This window comes from Prunus persica, chromosome G8 (genome assembly GCF_000346465.2).
Source record: "Prunus persica cultivar Lovell chromosome G8, Prunus_persica_NCBIv2, whole genome shotgun sequence".
Taxonomy (NCBI): Eukaryota; Viridiplantae; Streptophyta; class Magnoliopsida; order Rosales; family Rosaceae; genus Prunus; species Prunus persica.
In genome coordinates this window covers 21,037,431-21,058,125 of record NC_034016.1, presented here as the reverse complement: position 1 = coordinate 21,058,125, position 20,695 = coordinate 21,037,431, and the positions used below count along the sequence as shown (strand labels likewise).

The window sequence follows — 20,695 nt, the reverse complement described above, 5'->3', positions numbered from 1 at the left end:
ACTTATACAAAAGTTTTTTGTTTTGTTGTTTTGAGCACTCGAGCTAAAATTGAAAATGCAAGATCTCGGATGCAAGGGAGAACGCTCTTGAGCATTGAGTACTCATAATTCAATTTGTGTCTCATCTAAGACATTTACAAGATATGGTTTACAAAGCATTTACAAGATATGGTTTACAAAGCACATGTATGTAATAGGACTCATCTAGGTTTATATCATGAAGAAATTCATTTACTTTTTTGTTTTTCAAAGAATGTGAGTGAAATAAAGAGGGTTCTTAGGCGTTTTGCTAGGAATATTGACCCATTTAATTTAGGAAGGGGGTCGCAAATTTATACTTGACCGGGCAAGAAAACAAGAGCTTCTCATTTGGGCCAACTTCGATTTTGAGCTTTCTAATCTATACGACTTTGTGCCCAATAGTACAACTCTCGCTGCAGCCCACCCCCTAATCTCTCGATGGACTTCAAGGAGTCATTCTATAATGCGAGCCTTAACTGAGTCCCTACTTCTTGATTTGATTCAACGGCTAAGAGATATATTCTCATCTAAAAGAGGCCCTCACTATAAAATTCTTAAGACTTTCGAGTGTAATTTTTGATGAACTCGGAGAACTTTTTATTCTTTCCTTTTTTGAAGTTAAATTTGGAGATTGCTTGAGCAACCAGCAACTAAAAATGCCACACGTTTTTAAATAGCTTGAAAAGAGAGATTTTGAAAACCTCATCACTGTTATTTTCACATGCTTCAATTACAAGCTTACGCAGAGGGATTTTGTTGGCTTTTTCTGAAAGGTGATTTCAAACCTTTTGAACTGACATAAAGCAACACATCTCGCAGGTGATATAACAAGGATAACAGACTGATGATACAAACTTCCTTAATAAACCCACTGTGTTTTAGTGTCATATTCATGAGCAGCGCATTTACACTTCACAGTTTCACATGAGAATTTAAAAGCAGTTTATAGGACCTATCTTCCTGAACTTCAAAAACCCATAAGCACAAGGTAATACATCATCATCACACTTGGTAGAAATTCCATAGAAATCAGATTTAGTCATACTCTAATTCATCAGGAGTAACCGGCCGTTTGAGGGGTATGATTGACTTCTTATCAACGTCCCGAGATAATGCTTTCCTCATATCTGAAGCAAGAACAAACACAATAGAAAAGTGAGAAGGAAAACAGTTTTACATAACGTTAGTTTGGATGGGGAAACTCACCTAACCCATCTTCCTCCCCTGAATAATACCGTAGGACTCGTCTATAGATCACGTAACCAAGCTGTGGGGAAAAAAATGGAAAAGAAAATGAAATAGATAGTGAGCATGACTCGTCCCATTCAAAATTGCAGAAATATCCAAGTTGGGATCTATGTCTGGCTCGCACAAACCAGGAATCACATAGAAGCAACAAATTATATAATTAAGCTCTTCCCAACAGGATGCATTTGATTCATAAAATTGAAACAATTTTCAGTTTAAAACTGAAATTCTATTTGGAGTTCTCAAAAAGAGCCCAATGATCCTTTTCATTCAGTACAAGAAAGCAAGCCTTTTTCATGTAAAAGTAAGAAATGGATAGTATGCTACAAATAAATGGAACCCAATTTCTGGTCATTTCGAAATTGGCTGACAATACATTGCAAAGAATATCTACAGTTACAAGAAACATTACCTTTTCATACATCTTTATGGCTGGTGTGTTTGATGCTCTCACAAAAAGATCAACAAAGTAACCCTTATCACTGCCAGACGAAAGTTTTCATTAACAAAGGTGAGGCATAGACGACAAACACAGAGAAATTATATGATCCAGTAAGACTTCATATTGCTCTCAACCTAAAAACTGATTTACATGACAAATGCAGCCCACAAAAAGACTCCACAGATTGGAGGGAAATGAATCATCATTATGGTAAGAAAGAATAGTATGACAAGAAGAAAGTTTCAGTTGCATTGGGCCTAGGTGCAGGTGGAAAATGTGTAGAGAGTGGTCCGATAGGTCTTAGGATCATTTCACCAATCAACATATGTCTAAGTGTGTCAAGATTCAAGAAATTCAGACCCAAAAAAAAAGTGTCAAGAAAAACAATTATCAGATTTTCCATTATTGTAACATAATATCTGCAAAAAGATGGCCAAGTTTCTATTTCCAGCAAACAAAACTATTGAAATGTGCATTGACAGTTAAATCTTAATCAATATATGCCCCTCTTACATCTTATCGCTAAAGTCTTCCAGCAAGTTCATGAGTTTCTTGGCCAATTGCTGCCTTCGATATTCTGGCGCAACAGTTACTGCAGTTACATGACCATGCCATGACTCACCTTGCCCTTCAACCTTTCCCATAACTGCCATCATATCAGAATCAGATACCCATTTATGGCATCTATCATGACTAAAAGAAAGCTGGGAAGAAAAATAAAAACAGATGGCAAGCATATTAGCATCAGAAGGAAAGCCAAGATGTAGTGAACCTCTCATATGCCTCACTAACACCTCATCCTTTAACCATTTTCAGGAACAAACTGGTCATGCAAACAAATCCTAGACATCCACGAAAACCTCTGCATGTATTTTATTCTTAGCACCCCCTACACTAAAAAATATGAGCCCATTTTTTAATCTGAAATCTCTCCTCCCACAATCTCCTTGCAACATATTGTCTTTAATTGTCCAATTCTACGAATTCCATTGTTCCAAGCAAACAACTTTATACCAATGGTGACACAATAAACTTAGTAATTTTACGAAAAAGAAACCAAATGGCAGCTGCAAACCAAATAAAATGCTAAGGGTCCGTTTGATAACCATTTCAATTTTGGTTTTTAGTTTTCATTTTTTGTGCTAGAGTATAGAGGACAATGAGAGTGAGAATGGAAGTGAGGATGAGATTGCGAAAGAGGATGAGAGGGAGGAGTAACAAAAGTGAAAACAAAAACTTGAAAGTGAAAACAATTTCAAATAGACTTCAGTTTTTAGTTTTTGTTCACTTTTGTTACTCCTCCCTCCCATCCTCTCCTCTCATATTCTCTCTCAATCCCATCTCCACTGTCATTCTCACTTCCATTCTCCCTCTTTTTCCTTAATCTAGCACAAAAAAAGAAAACTAAAAACTAAAATTGAAATGGTTATCAAACGGGCCCTAAGTTAAGCATAATGTTCTTTTTCACCCCAAGCTAGCATAGAAGGAAAAGCTTATTCCCAACATCTTCTTCACCCTCCATTTTATATTCACAATTGAAAAGTTTCAACCCGAAAGAAATGAGCTCTCAAGATACATTTTGTAGTTACCAAAAAAAAAAAAAAACAATGCCAATTTTCCTTGAGCAAAAGTAATATAATATAACTAATAGAATACAAGAGACTGAGGATGCTTACTGTAACCCATGATTCGGTGTCCCGGGGCTTCGGCAACATGAAAATAGTCGGGCCATCTTGCTAAATAGGTCATATAAAATGACATATTGAACTGCAAATAACAGATTATTAGAATAATCTACAAAAATAATCAGCAAATTTGAGGAAGAAAAGGAAAGCAAATTGGACAAGGAAAAGAAAAGCAAATTAGAGAGGGAGAAGGCAACAACTTACAGTTTCAGTGAGGTGGTCAAGATTGACAGAGGTAAAACGAAGAAGATCATTGCAGCAAAATCTGCGAATCGTAGTCATCTCTCTTCCTCTCTCTCTCTCTCTCTCTCTCGCGAAACCTTAAAGCCTCGAAAAAATTCGACCCCTCCTTTTTCCTGTCAAAATTCGGGTCGGTTTCACCGCCTTAAGATCCCGTACCCGAATAATTCCCTTCCTTGTGGACCCGGACCCGAAAACCCGACCCGACTATTTCGGATTTAGCTCCATTAACCCACACCACAAAGTTTTTTTTATTTATCCTTTCTCGATCTAATTAATTCAAGAGTATCGATTTATCTTCTTCTTCCCCAAAATTGCGAGCGATTGAAACCCTAGATGGACCTGCTAAAGCAAGAGATCCTTAAGAAACGGCAGAGACTTGCCGAAGAGACCGGCGGCAAGCGAGTCTTCAAGCGCTCCGAGATCGAACAGAAGCAAATCCAGAAGCTTCGGGAACAAGAGAAGCGCGAATTAGAAGCCAAAGCCCAGCGCCAAGCCACCGCCTCCAACACCACCGCCACAGACGGCTCCTCCGCCGCCAATTCAAACCCTAATGCCTCCGCAACCACTGCCTCCGCCACAACCTCCTCCAACGCCACCACGTCCAAATCCCTAACGGACGAGCAAAACATCGACAAGCTCAACCTCCCCAAACAGGAGGTCGTTCGCCGACTCCGGCTCCTCAAGCAGCCGATCACTCTCTTCGGCGAAGACGATGACGCCCGGCTCGACCGGTTCAAGTACGTGTTGAAGGCCGGCCTGTTCGAAGTCGATAGCGACATGACGGAGGGGCAGACAAACGACTTTCTCCGCGATATCGCGGAGCTGAGGAAACGGCAGAAGTCGGGGATTGTGAGCGAGAGGAAGAGGCAGAAGACGGAGGTTGACGGCGGCGTGGAGGACGGCGACGGTGGCGTCCGCGAAGAGGATTTGAGTGCCGATGGATGCTCGAGCGGGGTCGATGCTGATAAGGATTTGAAGCGAATGAAGACGAATTTCGAGGAGTTGTGTGATGAAGATAAGATCTTGGTGTTCTTCAAGAAGTTGTTGAATGAATGGAACCAGGAGCTGCGGGAGATGCCAGATGCTGAGAGGAGGACTGCTAAGGGGAAGTCCATGGTTGCCACTTTTAAGCAATGCGCGCGCTATCTGCATCCTTTGTTCAAGTTTTGTAGGAAGAAGGTAGGTAAATTTTTGCTGTTTGGTGTGAATTTCGCACATGAATGATCTTAGAATTTAAAACCCTGGTGCAAATTTTCTTTGGGTTATGTTGTTTTAGTTCAAGCACATTGAGCAATTCTAATTCATGAGTGGAATGGAATGTCTGCGTTAAAATCATCATCGGCATGATAAGAAGCAGGGAAAAGGAATTGAAAACAATGCATTTTGATGTAAATTTCTCACATGAATTGTCTTAGAACTTAAAATCCCGTCCTTTACTGTTGTGTAGTTCTCTTTGGATTGTGTTGTTTCAGTTCATTTAATTGCTGGTTATTGTTGTATTCTATTTGCAGATCCTTCAAGATGATATTCGCCGAGCGTTGATGGTGGTGGTGCGGTGCTGCATGAAGCGAGACTACCTAGCTGCAATGGACCAGTACATTAAACTAGCTATTGGGAATGCACCATGGCCAATTGGTGTCACTATGGTTGGTATTCATGAACGTTCAGCTCGCGAGAAGATCTACACCAACAGTGTGGCTCACATTATGAATGACGAGACAACTCGCAAATACTTGCAGTCAGTCAAGAGATTGATGACCTTTTGCCAACGACGCTACCCAGCCATGCCTTCAAAAGCTGTTGAGTTCAACAGCTTGGCTAATGGTAGTGACTTGCAGTCCCTACTAGCGTCGGAGAGGGCCTCTAGCGGAGGAAATCAGGCCTCGGAGGAAAAGCTTCTGATAATGCCTGCTCCGTAGGAGAGCTAGTCATGTATACGATGATATTTTGTTGAATGATCTCATGTTTGAATTTAGAAAGCTTGCTTGTGTCATTTTATTTGTGTTATCCTTCTCTGTTTTCTTGGAAGAAAGAAGCTAACGTGAGGAGCCCAAGCAATAAGATTTATTACATTGACAGTATTTGGGATGATATGAAATACAAAAAGAGAGAAATTTAGCACAACAGATATTCAATCAAAATCATTAAATTGATCTTCACTGATGGGATTTAACAACCTTCTGGCCGGTAAAACTAAGGCAGATTACAAACTTGCTAATTTGATGTTCAATCAAGGATTACTGGCTCTTCCCTAAACCAAAGGTGTCTTCAACACCATTGGTCACCCTGCTCCTCCGCTCAGCGATCATATCTGCATATGCCTGGAAAACGAAAGAAAACCCCAGAAAGTTCAATAAAAAAGAAAAGCAAAGCAACAAAAGAAGAAAAAAAACAATAAAACAGAGAATAGGAAGATGATGCCTACACCTTTGGGTAAGAATACAGAAAGATGAACCACCATGTGCTAATTAGTAAGGCTGCCAAGACTGTAATTACTACTGAGTTCAGAATAAGCCAGCTACCACCAATCACCAGCACTCCAGTCAGTGTAATTGTCCATGGCTGACACCTACAATCACCACCAATCACCAGAACCCATATGATAAATGAATGAAACATATATGCAGAAGAATCAACATGGTTGCAAGCAATTGGATTCAAAATTTCTCATCAGATGGAACCAGAAAACAAGAAACTCCTTTTTCTTGTATACACACTGAAACTCAATTCCAACAGAGTCCACCAAACTATGAAGGAAAACTCCAATTTAAATTTACAGTTCTAACAAACGAAGAGGCCTTCAGAAACAAAAAGGATGGTATGTTGGAAAACAGGAAAACTACATCAAACTTTTCCACAAGAATACTACAAATGCCAAAAAACCCACGAATGAGGACGAACAGAAAAGGGGTAAAGAGTATTCATTCTGAAATAACAGTGAAAAATAATGGAGGCCCAAGAAGGTAAGGCTCACCAGGATGGCTTTGTGTCCCAAACAGAATCATATTCAAGAGAAAGGTAGTTCATGTAGCCATCCATATCATCAACAACTCCGTTTTCATCCAAGAACTCGGACTCTTTTGGGTCAATCGAATTGCTGCCAAAGACAACATTTTTGCTGCGAAGTCTTCTTGGCGTCGGATAAGTTAAAGAGACGAGTGGCCAGGAAACGGGGTTGCAGAGATGGGTTTGTGAAGAGGCCAGACGGGGGCGCAGTGGAGAGCAGAGGGGGAGAGGGAGGAGAGATAAAGTTCCCATTTTGTCATATTGTCACGACAAGCAAAATATCTGTATGCTATATAATAATCCTTCGCTTAGTTCGGTTAGAGCTTTTTGTTCACTAACTTGGGTTGCGTCATATAACACAAGACTATCACTTTCGTATGGCACAACTTCGATTATGATAAATTCATTGCTTTTATTAGTCAACTTGAGCAGATTAAAATGAATCATCTTTGATTACCGACAAAGGTTAACAAGTGCAAAAAGAAGGTTGGAAGTTATGAAAACTAATGTTTACAGCTCTATCCCAAATTAGATACTAATGTTTACAATAGGGGAAAATGGTTGTTTATCTGAAAACTTCATGTTATTAAGCATCTTGAAACCAAATCCTGACAGTTCTATCATTTTCAAGAGCTGCAGAGGCAATCTTATTTTCTGATGGATGACAGGAAACGGAGATGGCAGTATCAGAATGGCCTTCAAGTTTCTGCACCATAGTTTTCTGCTGAAGATCCCATAAGTAGACACAGTGATCCTCCGAGCCACTAACAATGTATTTACCATTTGTCACAGAAAATGTGGATGTTACGCAATACACGTTGTTCACATGACCTGTATAGATCTTCAAAAACTTCCCAGTTGAGTAGTTCCACAGCTTCTGCACCCAGAAAAAAAAAAATTTGAAACTCACATATCAATTAAACACATCTACTACAAAATTACGGAAACACTTAATACATCATCTATCTCTGATATTTAACAGGATGCACACGTTATACACAAGCTCTGAGTCTCTGCTTAAGTCTAGAAAAACCATTCATAAAAAAGCAAATTACTCAACCCACCCACCCCATTAATCACAAATTGCATTGCTAATCAGCTGAAACTCAAAGACAAATTGCAACCCAATTGCATAAGCATGCTTATGATCACAAATTGCATTGCTAATCAGCTGAAACTCAAAGACAAATTGCAACCCAATTGCATAAGCATGCTTATGATCACAAATTGCATTGCTAATCAGCTGAAACTCAAAGACAAATTGCAACCCAATTGAATAAGCATGCTTATGAGCACCAATTGCATTGCTAATCAAGTGAAACTCAAAGACAAATTGCAACCCAATTGAAAAAGCGTGCCCACGATCAATAAAAATCATAACTTTCATGTAACCAGGAAAGGAAAATCACAACTTTCAGTTTGAGAATTAGAAAAACGAAGGAAAATAACGAAGGGTCTTTTCTTACGAGGGTGTCATTGAGAGTGGCGACGAGTATGAACTTGCCATTAGGCGAAAACTTAGCGAAGGAGACTGCAGCGGTCTTATCCTCAAGGAGCGTCTTCAAGCAAGTCCCTGATGCTGTGTCCCAAATCTTGCAAGACCCGTCGTGACTGCCGGAGACGATGAGCGACCCATCTCGATTGAAGTGCACGGAGGTCACAGGCAGCGAGTGAGCCCTGATGATGTGGAGGCACTTCCCCGTCTTGACCTCCCAAATACGAATCGTTTCGTCGAATGAGCCGGAGACGATGAGGTTGGATTGTGGATTGAAATTGACGCAGAAAACGAAGTTGGAGTGGCCTTTGAGGGTCTTGACGCACTCGCCGGCGGAGGAGCGTGCGTCCCAGATGCGGAGGGTGCGGTCGTCGGAGGCGGAGCAGATGTAGTGGGAGTCGGAGGACCAAGCAAGGTCGGAGATGCCTTCGGAGTGGCCGACGAGGCGGCGGAGAAGAGTTAGGGCGGAGGAGGACCAGAGGATGACGGTCTTGTCGAGCGACGCCGAGGCCAGCAGGTCGCCATCGTTTGAGAACTTGACGCACGACACGGCGTTTTCATGGCCGCGAAGGGTCTTGAGGTGGCGGTAGGGTCTATACGGCGGCGATGCTTGACCACTGCCACTGCTGGCCATCGTCCACAACTTATTATTAGTTTGCCTAATTTCTCGCTCAACAAAGTATGTGCTGCGTTGCGCGACTGACGATTTATTTATTTTATTTGCATTATATAATGGTACAAGGCTTCTGATGGCGGTTAAGTTGAGATTTTCTATAAAATGCCATTTATGTTTTCTATACGCACAGCATTCTAATTGTCAATTCAACTAAAAGGAGTTTGAAAGGAAAAAAAAAGGACATGTCATTAGTTTTTGATGATGATAAAGTGACTTTTTTTCTTTTTTGCATAGGATTAATAATAAAAGTAATTATGGGGATGACTGGATAAAGATAATTAAATTTTCATGTCATGCAATAGATTTTGCACGCATATAAGCTCTGCTGCTACAAGATTTTTTTTAAATTTTAAATACAAAACGAAGTAAAGAGAGCTGAAAGCTGCTCCACCCATAATCCCATATGATAAACAGGGTGATAAACAGCTATGGGGAAACTCGAGGACTAAAAAGATAAAAGAAATGTGATAACAGGGCTTCAAGGGCCATTCTACTCATACTGGCAAGTACCGGGAGCCCACCACCGAACTTCACATATGAAACTGTGATGATACTGTGATCGCAGCGGCACACCAACTCCGTCCACAAGTCTTATCTACCGTTCGAATTTGTGCTGGCATCTCATATAGGCAACACTACAAATTTGTTAAGAGTATGAAGGATATATCAGTGGTTCCAAATTATAATGCACCACACATCATGTAAAGTCTTAAGAAAAATAGGAGTGAGGGAGGGAGGGAGGGAGGGAGGGAGAGAGGTACATGATCCATTTGGTGGCCACAGATTTCAATCCTAGCCATATTTGGTATTTTCTCCTACACAGCCACATAGTCTACCTCGTCTGAGCTTTCATCATAGATAACATAACCAGCATCTCGAGCATCCTCGTTGCCACTACCATGATCACTATTGTAACTGCTCTCAGAAAAACTCACAAACATTGAACCATCGGATGAAGGACTGCTCATCTGCGATGCTGATGGCAGACTGATATCACTATATGGTTCGCTGTCAAACATTTGATCAATGTCGGCGTAACTGCAAAACCATTCAGGATCCCAGACAATAATGATAAGCATATTTTCAATAGTTGAATAAGTAAAACCATTGAAGTACAACAGTTGAAGAATAAGCAAACCTTCCTTCTGGCGGAAACTCCGCCAACAGACAGAGATTAGGCCTTTCTTCCAACACCCGCCTTATGGGAATTGTACTGCACAATATTGACAAAAGAATTTCACTGGTAAAGTCTCTATGTGATACATCGGAAACCAAAGATAAAATCCCACCTTCAGTAAGGGTGTTGGTTTAAGAGATGTGGGAGCTCTATTCCACTGTGTAACCCAACTACCCAACTAATAGAAAAATGAAAAATAACTATATTCCTTACCTTGTGCTGTAGCATCTATGATACCAGTCATTCTCAGATGCCAAGCCTTCTCTATTAGATATATCCTGTTTGAGGAAACAGGAAAAGTGAGCATCATTCGGAGACCTAGAACTTCATATACAAGCTTACACAATAAGAATATGATGAATTTCTATCAACCTACAAGATGTTTAAGGAACTTGAAATCCCCAGCAAGAACTGCCGTCATCAACCGAGCAGCCTCCACCTTCAAATCACAATTTAGGTTTCAGAGAGAGAGAGAGAGAGAGAGAGAGAGAGAGAGAGAGAGAGAGAGAGCACAAAAGTAGAGAGAGGGACAGCTTGAAGTCATCACCATTTTGAGATGCATGCAATCCCGCAAAATTAAGACTTCCAGCAGATTCCCACCTGTGTTGCTTCCGAGGTTCCTTGAAAAAAAAAAAAAAAAAAATAAGTCTATGATACAGAGATTTTAAAAGAAGTCTCGTCCATTAAAGATAACTGACCTTAAAAATGCTCCAGTGATTGAGTAGGATGTTGAAAAATCAACGTACTTTAATTTCCTCAATCCCTGAACAAGTATCCAGATATTAAACCTCGCAGTCATGACTGAAAGCAAGATGATTCACCAAATTGGGACCAATTTTTGTATTCACATCACTAACCAAAGACATTATCCAGGGGATACCAATTAGAGGAACAAAAATGTAAAATACATCAAACAACAGATAAGGAATCCCAAAAAAACCATTGTCAAAGGTATTAATATGTCTCCCAGACCTTTACTATTATGCTCAGGTACAAAGGAATGAAGACAATACGAAAATTGAAATATTCGAAAATAATAAATAAGACTCTTTTGACCAAACCTGATAACAAAACATAAAAATCCAACTTGATAACTGATAAGACAAGTCATAACTGTAAAGTAAAATTTCGACTCTCCCTCTCTCTCCATAATGTTATGATTCTACTATAACAAAAATATATATATCGGACTTGGGTGTGTTGTTTCTCAAAATGCCCAAGACATACCTTCAGAAGTATGCGAACTTTATAATCATGCAACTTAAACCCTCTGAGGGCCAGTGACGTAAGATGAGGGCAATCAGTCATAAGATCAACACAAGTTGGTGATTTCAAACTGTCATCTCTACCTGATATTCGTCAAATACATGTGTAAGAATAAATTCTGAGAACATTAGGCAGGTTTCCTCATGAAGAAGTGCAATACCTGTTTTTGAAGATTCAAAGAACAGACGCTCTATCAAGTGACAGTTTGCGCTCACAGATTGCAATGTTTGCCTCAATTCAACGTGACTGTAGATTGCACGAAATGATAAATCGTATAATCCAACATACAAGATTGCACAAAAACAAAAATTGAACTTACAGGCCAACAATTTCCAGATCAAGGAGAAATGGACAGGCCACTAATGCCCCACAAAGTGACGTATTATCCATCCTTTCAATATTGTAAAGGTGCAACCTTCTCAAAAGAGTCCTTCCAAGAAGCAAAAGAAAGTGTAAGAAAACAAGTAAATTTCACAAACAAAAATTTTCAAGTCTTACAATTCAAGCATACCCTGGAGCACCACTATTCCCGCCTAAAGGGCTTAAACAGGATCTGGTAAGAACGGATGACTCCTTCCCTTGCCTGGATCTCTTATCATTCCATGAAAAGTTGGAAACATCTACAGAATTCCTGATGGTATAAACTAATGGCTGACAAGATCCAAGCGGCGTAGTTGGGCCTGGAACTACACCAAGCTTAAGAGACCTGAATAACCAATTAAGAGAGACACAAAGAAAGGAAAATGTTATGAAAATGAGAATATCATATGCCAATGCAATATCAAAATGAGAAAGCATAAATTACAAGATTACAACTGCCAACTACAGAAATGCACCAGAGTTTTCACTTGACACAAATATTCGAGATTGTTAAGATTAAAGGACTAGTTGGGTGTAAAAACTCTTACTGAAGAGCTTTCCCAGCTCGGAGAATCATTGTGGAAACAACTGCATTGTTAACTTTTGGGACAACTGTTGTCAAGTCAATATTGGCATAGCAAGAAGGATCCATGGCACATTTATTGAACATTGAACAAGTAGCTGCAGCATAGCATAGGCTTTGTGTATCAAGCATGGAAAAGACCTGCATATCAGCACATATACTCAGATAATGCACACACTTCCTATCTAAATGTTTAAGGATAAAGTAGTTCTGGCATGCACAAAAATGACGCACTAAATATTGATATTCTCGCAGAACAATGACAATATACCAGCCTTAAGCATTATGCCAATGCAGATGATAAATTTCAACATTGAAAATGACCATATTCTGTAAGAACACAAATCATAAACATTAAGCAACATGCAGATTAGTGATCAGAAAATTAAACACAAAGCAATAATACCAAGCAACTAAAATGCAACTCCGAAATCTTCAGATACACAAGCCCCAAATCGAAAACAAACACGAAAGGAAAACAACAACTCTTCCAAATCGAGCCGCGAAATCAAAAAAAATTGCACAATCAGACCCCACTCAATTGGTCTTCAGTTTCGTATGAGTCTGATCTTGTTCGTCACAACAAAACCGAGACGTACCTTGATGGTGAGGTCGGGAGGGAGGGCCCAGGTGAGAGAGTTGTGCTTGGAGGCTCGTTTTCTCGCAGAGCGCTTAGCAGCCTCGAGGAGCACAGAGCCCAATTGGAGAGCGCGATCGATGAGCTTGGTCTGATCGGCATCGCAGGACCTGGACTCGAGAAGCCTCTCAAAAGAGAGGTCGATGGCGAAAGGGGGCGAGTCAGAGAACTCGAGAAATGTGTCCAGAAGCTGATCCCTGTCCAATTGGTTAAGGTTTGGGATTCTAGGGTTTTGGGAGGGGCAGGGTCGCTTGGCCATTGATGACGGGCTGTGTAGCAGGGTATCCATAGCGGGTGGTTTATCAAAGCCGAGTGCTTTTGGAGGTTGAGAGATACGGAGTTGGCGTTCGCTGCCACGTGTGCGTGGTGTGTGTGTTGGGACGATTACTGCCGTGGTGACGATATCATCACCCCTAAATGACATGGGGTGTGTAACTGCATCCTACGCCAAATTGCTGATGGATTCTTTTTTTCTTTTTCTTTTTTATAATTAGTTTTTATTTGGTACAATTATTAAAGTTTTAATTATACAAATGAACTTTTAATTGATCTGAAAACTTTAAATTTTAAAATTATATGTCAACTTAGATTTTCTATTATTAGTTTAAATATTATTAATTTTATGTAATAATGTAGCAAGAGATGGGATTTCATACTACCTAGTCTTATAAAAAAATTTAATTATTAGAAATGACTACTATGTTTTGGTTTTGTTATTACTATAAATTATGCTCACCATCTTTTTAGTTGAAGAAGAACTTACATGTAACGAGAATTCCACCGTGGCAGTATCCAAAGCACCTCATTCATTGTCAAGTTGGACAGTTAAAACACAAAACAATGAGTGATTGGCTTGAGATAACCCTAAAATGGCATCCTCGGTATATGTAAGTTTTTCTCCCACAGTTGACTCATCCTTCACTTGATTTTTTATTTTTCATTCTTTTATATAATATCTCTTTTTTCTTCTTTTTTTTTTTTGGCTTTTTTTAGCAACTTATTTTGAGGACTTAAAAGCTCAAGCTCAAAAAACAGTATTAAGCCAGCTGAAGTTTGCCTATTAGGGGTGGGTGCAGTCTAGTTCGGTCCAATTTTCATCTCAAATCGAAATCGAAATTGAAACTATTGAATAGATCTAATTTAGTCCGATTTTTTTAAATATATATATATATATATAACCAATCAGTTTGGTTTGAACTAATTTTAGTCTGATTTTCGGTTTTTCCAGTTTTGGACAGGATTATTATTATTTTTTCAAATTATTTGTTTTAAATACAAATTCCAACTAAAATTTTATTTTTTGAGCTTGAAAATTTACTAATAATCCAATTTCATGCAAAAAGAGATGTTGGGCCCATAAAAGGGAAATGTTTTGAAGTTGAGCATGAGGAAATATTAGTTACGAGATTAAAAATGTAGCATTGGATTTAAATAATTTTGTAAAAAAATAAAAATATACACAACCAGTTCGGTCTAATTTGATAAGGTGTGAATTTGGAATTTAAACCAGTTTAAACTGGTTCGGTACAATTTGATGCTGATTTGTTGACTTTTTTAATCAACCGATTTTTTTCATTCTATCCGACTCGATGTTTCGGTTTTCCAGTCTCAATGCCCACCCCTCGCCCATAAACAGAGGCATTTTGCATTAAACCAGAAATAGCGAGACAAGTGCAACACTCACTTTCTTGTATTTGGGCATCTAGAGGCCATTTCTCATTCTTGAAGAAAACATCAAACACGCAACATTAAAGTTGCCGTTCTTCTCCAACAAAGTCAAGTATCATTATCAAATTAGGGGACTCAATCAAACCAACTACTCAATTTTAATTTCTTTAGTAAACAGATGGGAAGAGGGTTGTTTCAGACAATTGCACCACTAATCAAACTTGCAAAAGATTTCTTGAACATGCATTGTTCCTGCAATTGAATTATGTTTTGATATAAGAAAACTAGAGAGACAAACAGCACATACAATCAAAACCAGAACTTTCAAGTATTTGTAAAGGCTCAGAACGATGAAAAACAAGCTTCTGGCTTTTTTCAGTTCTCTATTCATTCTTCCAAGCATGCAAAACCAGTGAAAAGCCAAGACCCTGCAACTGGTTATCTCTTAATGGCTGAGAGGAAGACCAAGCCAACACAGAAGAATCCAAAACTGGTGGACTGGTCCAGAACTTGTTGTCATCACTGAGGCAAGTTTGGAACATGAAAACTGCATTGCCCATAGCATTGCCAAAGAGCCAATTGTGAACATCCCAAAACACTTCAATTCTCAGCCCATCAACCAAAATGGTGTGGTTGCCTCTGAACTTCCAATTCAACCTCTTCACCTGCATCACCATCTTACTGTCAATGCAGATCACAAGGTATGGCTCATGGAGCCCAACAGTCTCACATTCAATTGTCACATCATGGCTCTTCCCCTTATCACAAAACTGAGCCTTTGCGCCATAAAATTTCTTCCCAAAAATGTGCTCTCTTTTGGCAATGAAAGTGGCTCTGGAAATGGAACCAACAGGGTCTTTGTTGAAAGCTTCTCTCTTCAAGTCCCCAAGAAAAAGAACCATTTCTTGGTTAAACATAACAGCTAAATAGAACTTCTCTAATGGCTCAGGTCCTGAACCAAACTTAGCATTGGTTAAGTCCCAATATATATCAATTTTACTGGTGTCCACCTCTAAATTCCTGCACCCTTTTCTCTTGGAGAACAACCATGGCTTGATATCAACCTTGCAGATGCACTGATTGGCTGCATCGTCAATTTCAATGCTTAGGCCTTGACCCATCAAATTTTTGGTCCATGTCACGGTAATAAAACACAAACGACCCTGTAATTTACACTGGTAGACACAAGAAACCAAGTTCTGAGCAATTTTTGTGATTCTTGATGACGATGAAGAAGAAGAATCAGCAACTTGAACACCATTTTCACCAAAACAAGAAGGAAAGTCCCTCATCATAACACCAAGAAAGATGACAAATTTCTTTCTGGTTCTTCCTAGTTTGGCTAAGAATTTGAGGTGACAAGAGGGAATGCAGGCAGCATAAAAATTGGTACACAGAGAAAGGGGCTCCTACCTGAAAACTGAAATGAACTTACGCGCCCATCATTCAGATGCTCCAAGAGCAGCTTCAAAATGCTTCAGTTTTATCTGGGTGTCTGCTTTTTTAGAGAAAGGAAGGACCTTTGAGATTTTCAATTCACTGCCAATGTTTGAGACCACTTCAACTCAAGAAAGAAAGACCCAAAATTTAGATAAAGAAATTAAAAAAGTGATTTTGATAGAGAAAGGTGGGCAGTGGAGAGGGAGAGAGCTCAAAGGAACTGATTGGAAAGAAAAATAAACGGGTCTAAATATGAAAAGAAACGTCAAAATTGCAAACAGGGTATTTTGCTGGAAAGGGTAGGTTTACATATTACGTTACACAAATGCCCAAAGGAAAAAAAAAGTCTCTCTCATGGGCAATTGGGCACTCTTTCTTCTTGTCCATAATTAAAAGAATCATACTGGGCCCTCCCCCTTTAACTGACATTACACATGCATTGCATTTTAGAGCTTAAAAAAACAGAGTGCAACCTCAAAACACAGAAAAACTTTCTTGGAGATAGCAATGCTATCTCCGTCCAATAATACAATGACACGTGAAAAAGTTATCTCGTGCGTCGTTACACTATTAGTTGGGGATGACAAAAAAATAGTTCTATTTCCGTTGCATGAAAGTCTCTCTCCTAAAAACATTAACTTTTGAAAACAAATTCTTCACTATTGAGTTTTTATTTATTTAAAACTTTTCCATAATTTGGTTGTGTCACCTTTGTCAAGTGAGACAAAGAAAGTTTCTTTAGCAGCAATACAATGCAACAAATTCAAAGTTGTTTTCCCCTAAAGTGAAAAAGAAACAGACAACATTATGCGAAATTTACATGCTTATAACAAATGGGCATCTACTTGATGTGATGCATTAGCTCTCACTCACAGTGAAAAGCATAATCATATGGGTTTTTATTTCACATCACAACCTATTCTTTATTTCTTACTCTGTAAAATGCATCTTCCCGTTTTTTGTATGTGTACTTCTTTTCTGTTTTCATCTGTATCAACATAGCTTCACGCCTTCAACCATGTTAGTAGCCCATATCAATGTGTTCTAGAAATACATAAGAATGCTACGGTGCAGGCGTGAATTGATTTTAGCCGTTGATGTTTTGTGAATTTCATATACATTGACAGTCAAGATCTCTCTGTGCGTGGGCGGTAGACTCTAGCAATACTCCAATACCTAACTGCTTACTTAATAGGACTAGGATATGACAATGGAGGAGGGCCAGCAGACTAGGACAATGAGACTCTAGCTAGGCGCATGGACTGAAGTTGTAGGCGCGGTTACCTTTGACCAAAACCAGAACTTAGTTGTCAGAGGAGACCAAGCCTTCCCTAATGTTATGTGGTGACAAACTCCCCATCTTCATTTAGACCCAGAATTCATTTTGCTTTTTGAGTACATATCTAAGGTCTAAGATTACACAATCCACTATGGTCGTTTCTCTTTCTTTTTGGTACACATTTTGGTTGGTAGGAGCAGAGTCCATTATATTATAACCACAATTATGCATGTTGGGGAAGTGATTGTCTTTGTATAACACAGTAGTTTTTTTTTTTCAAAGTTATGAAGAGGGAGGAAGTTTTCTCACACACACTGCCAAGGTGTCATGGAGGTCGAACTTGAGACCAAGTCTGCAAGTCAAAATCCCCTTCCAATTGGCATTTTTTCTGAAATTGTCGTATATTTATAGTGCTGTTATTTTAAGCAAAAATATTATGTCAATGTTCTTGCTGAATACATGATATTTAGGTAAGATAAGATATTTGTGAGAGTTAGGGTCTCACCAAGACCCAATTGACTGTCATTTTCTGTCATCAATTGTTAATTATGAAAATCTTTCTTGACAACTTGAAGATGGGTTTTTGCCCCCACCTTGAACAAACTGATTGAACTAACCTACTCTAGATTATGGTCCATAATTTATGGATGGTCCTACACTGAAGTTGGCAAAAAAGAAATGATAGACCAGGTTCTGAGATTGACAAATTCAAAGCTTAACAGAAAATTAATATGCTGTCTGCACTCAATTTTCATCTTACTTAAGAGAGCAGCAATTTTTATTTATGGGAAAGCTATCATTCTGATTGACAATTCACACTCTCTCTCTCTTCTCATCTGACTTCTTCTATAGATCATGCGTGTTGAAAAGGGATTCGAGAAAGTTTGATTGCATGTCCTCCTCAAGAGTCAAGATAAAGGTCGTCTATCGAAAAGAAAGATGTAGGGCATTCCTGCAGCCTGAACAGCTATCACCTTTAAACCAAATGAAAAGAAAGATGTAGGGCATTCAAGTTTGTATCTTTCTTACTCTAATGACCACTTCATGGAGCATGCAAGCCATTTATAATATCATGCATAGCTGGAGAAACATATGATTATAAGTCAGTGTCACCCACCAGAATACAGTTGATCCAGACAAAATTGCATGCAGCAAACTCTTGGGTACATTTGGATCAGCCAGAGTTTACATTGTCCAGAAATTAGGATCACAAAAACTCAAAGAAATCCCACTCCAAATCTTCTGGATTCTAAAAGGTTCTGGTCAAATGCTCAGTTCTATAACTTACAAGTTGCGCTCGCATCCTTCTTGTCACCAGATTGCTGAATCCTTCAGGCTCTTTCGCTTCTGTACATACCGCTTCTCACTGTATAGCAAGTGTGTGTTTGCTGTGCATGGTATGCTACTTGGCTCTGCTTGAAAAACGATGGAAGCGCAAAAACACCACCTAATACATGCATTCAGAGACATCCAAAAAGAAGAATGCCAAAGCAAATGCAGACACCGGAATATACCCACTGAATCTAAAAAAGAGAGTGCATTGTTCAGATTCAAATAGACCTATGAAAAAGACTCCACCGTCGTCAAATACAGGGATGATGTTTTCCAAATTTTCTCATATCAATATGGTTACATCAAGGTTTACTGCAATTGAAGAAGGGTGACTACCCTCAGTATGAAATAAGACTGAAAGCACACCCAACTTCCTTTCACCATCAAATCATCATCTCCATCTCTCTTTCTTTGTTTCTGTCAGAGTTAAGGCAAACAGAAAATCATATCAGCTAACAAAAAATCATTCAGTTGAGAATTGATTATAGAAAAACTATATAACTGATACAATAGGTTTAAAGAAATCTAATTTCATATCAGTCCAATACTGATTTGAACGACATTGTTTCCTCCTCTGAGTCCCAGCAGAGAGTTGGAGACGACTTCAAAGCCTGCACCACAACCAAAGCCGCTGACATGAGTTGAAACAACATAAAAGAAGCAAAACAAAACAGAAAAATGAAAACTGGAGAAAGCAGAGATGAAGAGGAGAAGCAACTGAAATACATATGAACTTCACCTAAATAGGCTCATGATTTTGCGTATTTTTATACAAAATAACTCTTACTTATGCTTCCTCCTCCAGGAACAAACGAAGTGAAGCTTCTTTTTTACACTCTATGTACCTGCAAATAGAAAAAGAAAACAATTAAGAATTAACTTAAAAACACGTTATTGCATTTGTTGACAATAAGACCAAAATAATCACCCCAAGGAACTGTAATGCGCGCACAAAACATATTACTCTACACAATATTCATATTATTGCCATGTACCAATATTGAAAAACAGAGGAGTTCCAACTGAGACAAATAGTTATTAAAGATAATTAAAATTCGACAGAAATTCAACATGCATACAAACCCATATTTTTGTAGGGGAATTCTAGCGGGAGTTTAATTTGTATGATGTCCAAAATGATAAGATAGATTGAAACTACCGTTAACCCTTTATATTTTAAAAAAGAAAATGATATACTTTTGAATTTTTAAATAGTCTAGCCGCGCGGCTATACTATTAAAATGTTCGAATATATTAATTTAGCAGCGCGGCTATATTCTTTTAATATTTTAATATATTAAACGGGTCTCGCCGCGCGGCTATACTCCTTTAACATTCGAATTTATTAAACGGGTATAGCCGGGCGGCTGTACTGTTAAAATATTTTAATATATTTATTTAAAGAGTATAGCCGGATGGCTATAGGGTTTAAATGTTTTAATATATTTAACACGTATAGCCGCGCGGCGAGTCTTTTTAAATATTCGAAATTATTAAAAGCATATAGCCGGCCGGCCATACGTTTAAATATTTTAATATATTGAGCAAGTATAGCCGCGCGGCGAAACTCCTTAAATATTCGAATTTATTAAGAGTATAGCCGCCCGGCTATACTGTTTAAACATTTTAATATATTGTTAAATATTCGAATTTATTAAAGGAGTACAGCCGCGCGGCTATACGTTTTAAATATTCGAATTTAAAAAAAGGTGCGGCCGTCCGGCTATACTGTGTAAATATTTTATATATTTAACGAGTATAGCCGCGCGGCGATACTCCTTAAATATTCGAATTTAATACAAGAGTATAGCCGCGCGGCTATACTCGTTTTCAGACTTCTCAAACATAATCCGGAAAGAAAATATGGAAAACATGTACAATGGAACTCATTATAAGAGTTGACGCATAACCCATCGATCATAAAATCTTGATAAAATAATTTAAAAACTCATAAGCTGCAGGTTAAACAATTCTTCCAATATCAAGTTACCCATAAGAATAAGAAATACAAAAAATTGAAAAACGTGGAGGGTCTTTTCAATCACTGTTAAAGGTTAAATCTAAATCAAGTTAGTTAATTGCATAATTCAGTCATTGTTGTCCTGCAATTTTTTCTACCAAAATTAGACTTAACTAT

General features: G+C 38.7%; 6 protein-coding genes across 7 annotated transcripts; 1 reads left to right on the top strand and 5 right to left on the bottom strand.

The window, feature by feature from the left end:
• Positions 821-3,747, bottom strand: LOC18767977 (N-alpha-acetyltransferase 20). Its single transcript, XM_007201174.2, has 6 exons — positions 3,601-3,747; positions 3,388-3,478; positions 2,225-2,357; positions 1,682-1,751; positions 1,228-1,288; positions 821-1,148 (listed from the first exon to the last, which is right to left on the bottom strand). Exons 1-6 carry the CDS (start codon positions 3,676-3,678, stop codon positions 1,057-1,059), a joined length of 525 nt encoding a protein of 174 aa, XP_007201236.1. The 5' UTR covers positions 3,679-3,747; the 3' UTR covers positions 821-1,056.
• LOC18766611 (pre-mRNA-splicing factor 18) lies at positions 3,891-5,720 on the top strand. The gene is made up of 2 exons (XM_007199874.2): positions 3,891-4,818; positions 5,151-5,720. The coding sequence occupies exons 1-2, from the start codon at positions 3,973-3,975 to the stop codon at positions 5,556-5,558; spliced, it is 1,254 nt and encodes a 417-aa protein (XP_007199936.1). The 5' UTR covers positions 3,891-3,972; the 3' UTR covers positions 5,559-5,720.
• LOC18768040 lies at positions 5,754-6,971 on the bottom strand. The gene is made up of 3 exons (XM_007200319.2): positions 6,614-6,971; positions 6,067-6,208; positions 5,754-5,960 (listed from the first exon to the last, which is right to left on the bottom strand). The coding sequence occupies exons 1-3, from the start codon at positions 6,895-6,897 to the stop codon at positions 5,877-5,879; spliced, it is 510 nt and encodes a 169-aa protein (XP_007200381.1). The 5' UTR covers positions 6,898-6,971; the 3' UTR covers positions 5,754-5,876.
• On the bottom strand, positions 7,079-8,860 carry LOC18768787 (COMPASS-like H3K4 histone methylase component WDR5B). The gene is made up of 2 exons (XM_007201760.2): positions 8,112-8,860; positions 7,079-7,522 (listed from the first exon to the last, which is right to left on the bottom strand). Exons 1-2 carry the CDS (start codon positions 8,772-8,774, stop codon positions 7,232-7,234), a joined length of 954 nt encoding a protein of 317 aa, XP_007201822.1. The 5' UTR covers positions 8,775-8,860; the 3' UTR covers positions 7,079-7,231.
• Positions 9,069-13,600, bottom strand: LOC18766162 (F-box protein SKIP17). The gene is made up of 13 exons (XM_007199593.2): positions 12,802-13,600; positions 12,168-12,343; positions 11,771-11,965; positions 11,579-11,689; positions 11,420-11,505; positions 11,221-11,342; positions 10,692-10,756; positions 10,541-10,613; positions 10,370-10,432; positions 10,207-10,271; positions 9,955-10,029; positions 9,578-9,854; positions 9,069-9,451 (listed from the first exon to the last, which is right to left on the bottom strand). Exons 1-12 carry the CDS (start codon positions 13,261-13,263, stop codon positions 9,632-9,634), a joined length of 1,716 nt encoding a protein of 571 aa, XP_007199655.1. The 5' UTR covers positions 13,264-13,600; the 3' UTR covers positions 9,069-9,451; positions 9,578-9,631.
• LOC18766769 lies at positions 14,649-16,285 on the bottom strand. 2 transcript variants are annotated; one of them, XM_020570535.1, is made up of 2 exons: positions 15,921-16,284; positions 14,649-15,682 (listed from the first exon to the last, which is right to left on the bottom strand). In XM_020570535.1, exon 2 carries the CDS (start codon positions 15,626-15,628, stop codon positions 14,891-14,893), a length of 738 nt encoding a protein of 245 aa, XP_020426124.1. In that variant the 5' UTR covers positions 15,629-15,682; positions 15,921-16,284; the 3' UTR covers positions 14,649-14,890. The 2 variants fall into 2 exon arrangements, with proteins under 2 accessions (XP_020426124.1, XP_007199427.2); XM_007199365.2 differs by having other exon boundaries at positions 14,649-16,285.

Excerpts from the sequence above, each read along its gene's own strand:
- LOC18766162 (XM_007199593.2), bottom strand. The coding sequence starts at position 13,263 with ATGTCATTTAGGGGTGATGATATCGTCACCACGGCAGTAATCGTCCCA. Across the intron at positions 11,690-11,770 it reads GGGAATAGTGGTGCTCCAGG|GACTCTTTTGAGAAGGTTGC; the intron begins GTATGCTTGAAT and ends GCTTCTTGGAAG. Across the intron at positions 10,433-10,540 it reads ATTGCATGCATCTCAAAATG|GTGGAGGCTGCTCGGTTGAT; the intron begins GTGATGACTTCA and ends TGTGATTTGAAG.
- LOC18768787 (XM_007201760.2), bottom strand. The coding sequence starts at position 8,774 with ATGGCCAGCAGTGGCAGTGGTCAAGCATCGCCGCCGTATAGACCCTAC. Across the intron at positions 7,523-8,111 it reads CCACTCTCAATGACACCCTC|AAGCTGTGGAACTACTCAAC; the intron begins GTAAGAAAAGAC and ends TTCTGGGTGCAG.
- LOC18768040 (XM_007200319.2), bottom strand. The coding sequence starts at position 6,897 with ATGGGAACTTTATCTCTCCTCCCTCTCCCCCTCTGCTCTCCACTGCGC. Across the intron at positions 6,209-6,613 it reads TGGGACACAAAGCCATCCTG|GTGTCAGCCATGGACAATTA; the intron begins GTGAGCCTTACC and ends TGGTGATTGTAG. Across the intron at positions 5,961-6,066 it reads TTCTGTATTCTTACCCAAAG|GCATATGCAGATATGATCGC; the intron begins GTGTAGGCATCA and ends TTCGTTTTCCAG.
- LOC18767977 (XM_007201174.2), bottom strand. The coding sequence starts at position 3,678 with ATGACTACGATTCGCAGATTTTGCTGCAATGATCTTCTTCGTTTTACC. Across the intron at positions 3,479-3,600 it reads TTGACCACCTCACTGAAACT|TTCAATATGTCATTTTATAT; the intron begins GTAAGTTGTTGC and ends TGTTATTTGCAG. Across the intron at positions 1,149-1,227 it reads AGGGGAGGAAGATGGGTTAG|ATATGAGGAAAGCATTATCT; the intron begins GTGAGTTTCCCC and ends TTCTTGCTTCAG.
- LOC18766769 (XM_007199365.2), bottom strand. The coding sequence starts at position 15,802 with ATGATGAGGGACTTTCCTTCTTGTTTTGGTGAAAATGGTGTTCAAGTT.
- LOC18766611 (XM_007199874.2), top strand. The coding sequence starts at position 3,973 with ATGGACCTGCTAAAGCAAGAGATCCTTAAGAAACGGCAGAGACTTGCC. Across the intron at positions 4,819-5,150 it reads TCAAGTTTTGTAGGAAGAAG|ATCCTTCAAGATGATATTCG; the intron begins GTAGGTAAATTT and ends TTCTATTTGCAG.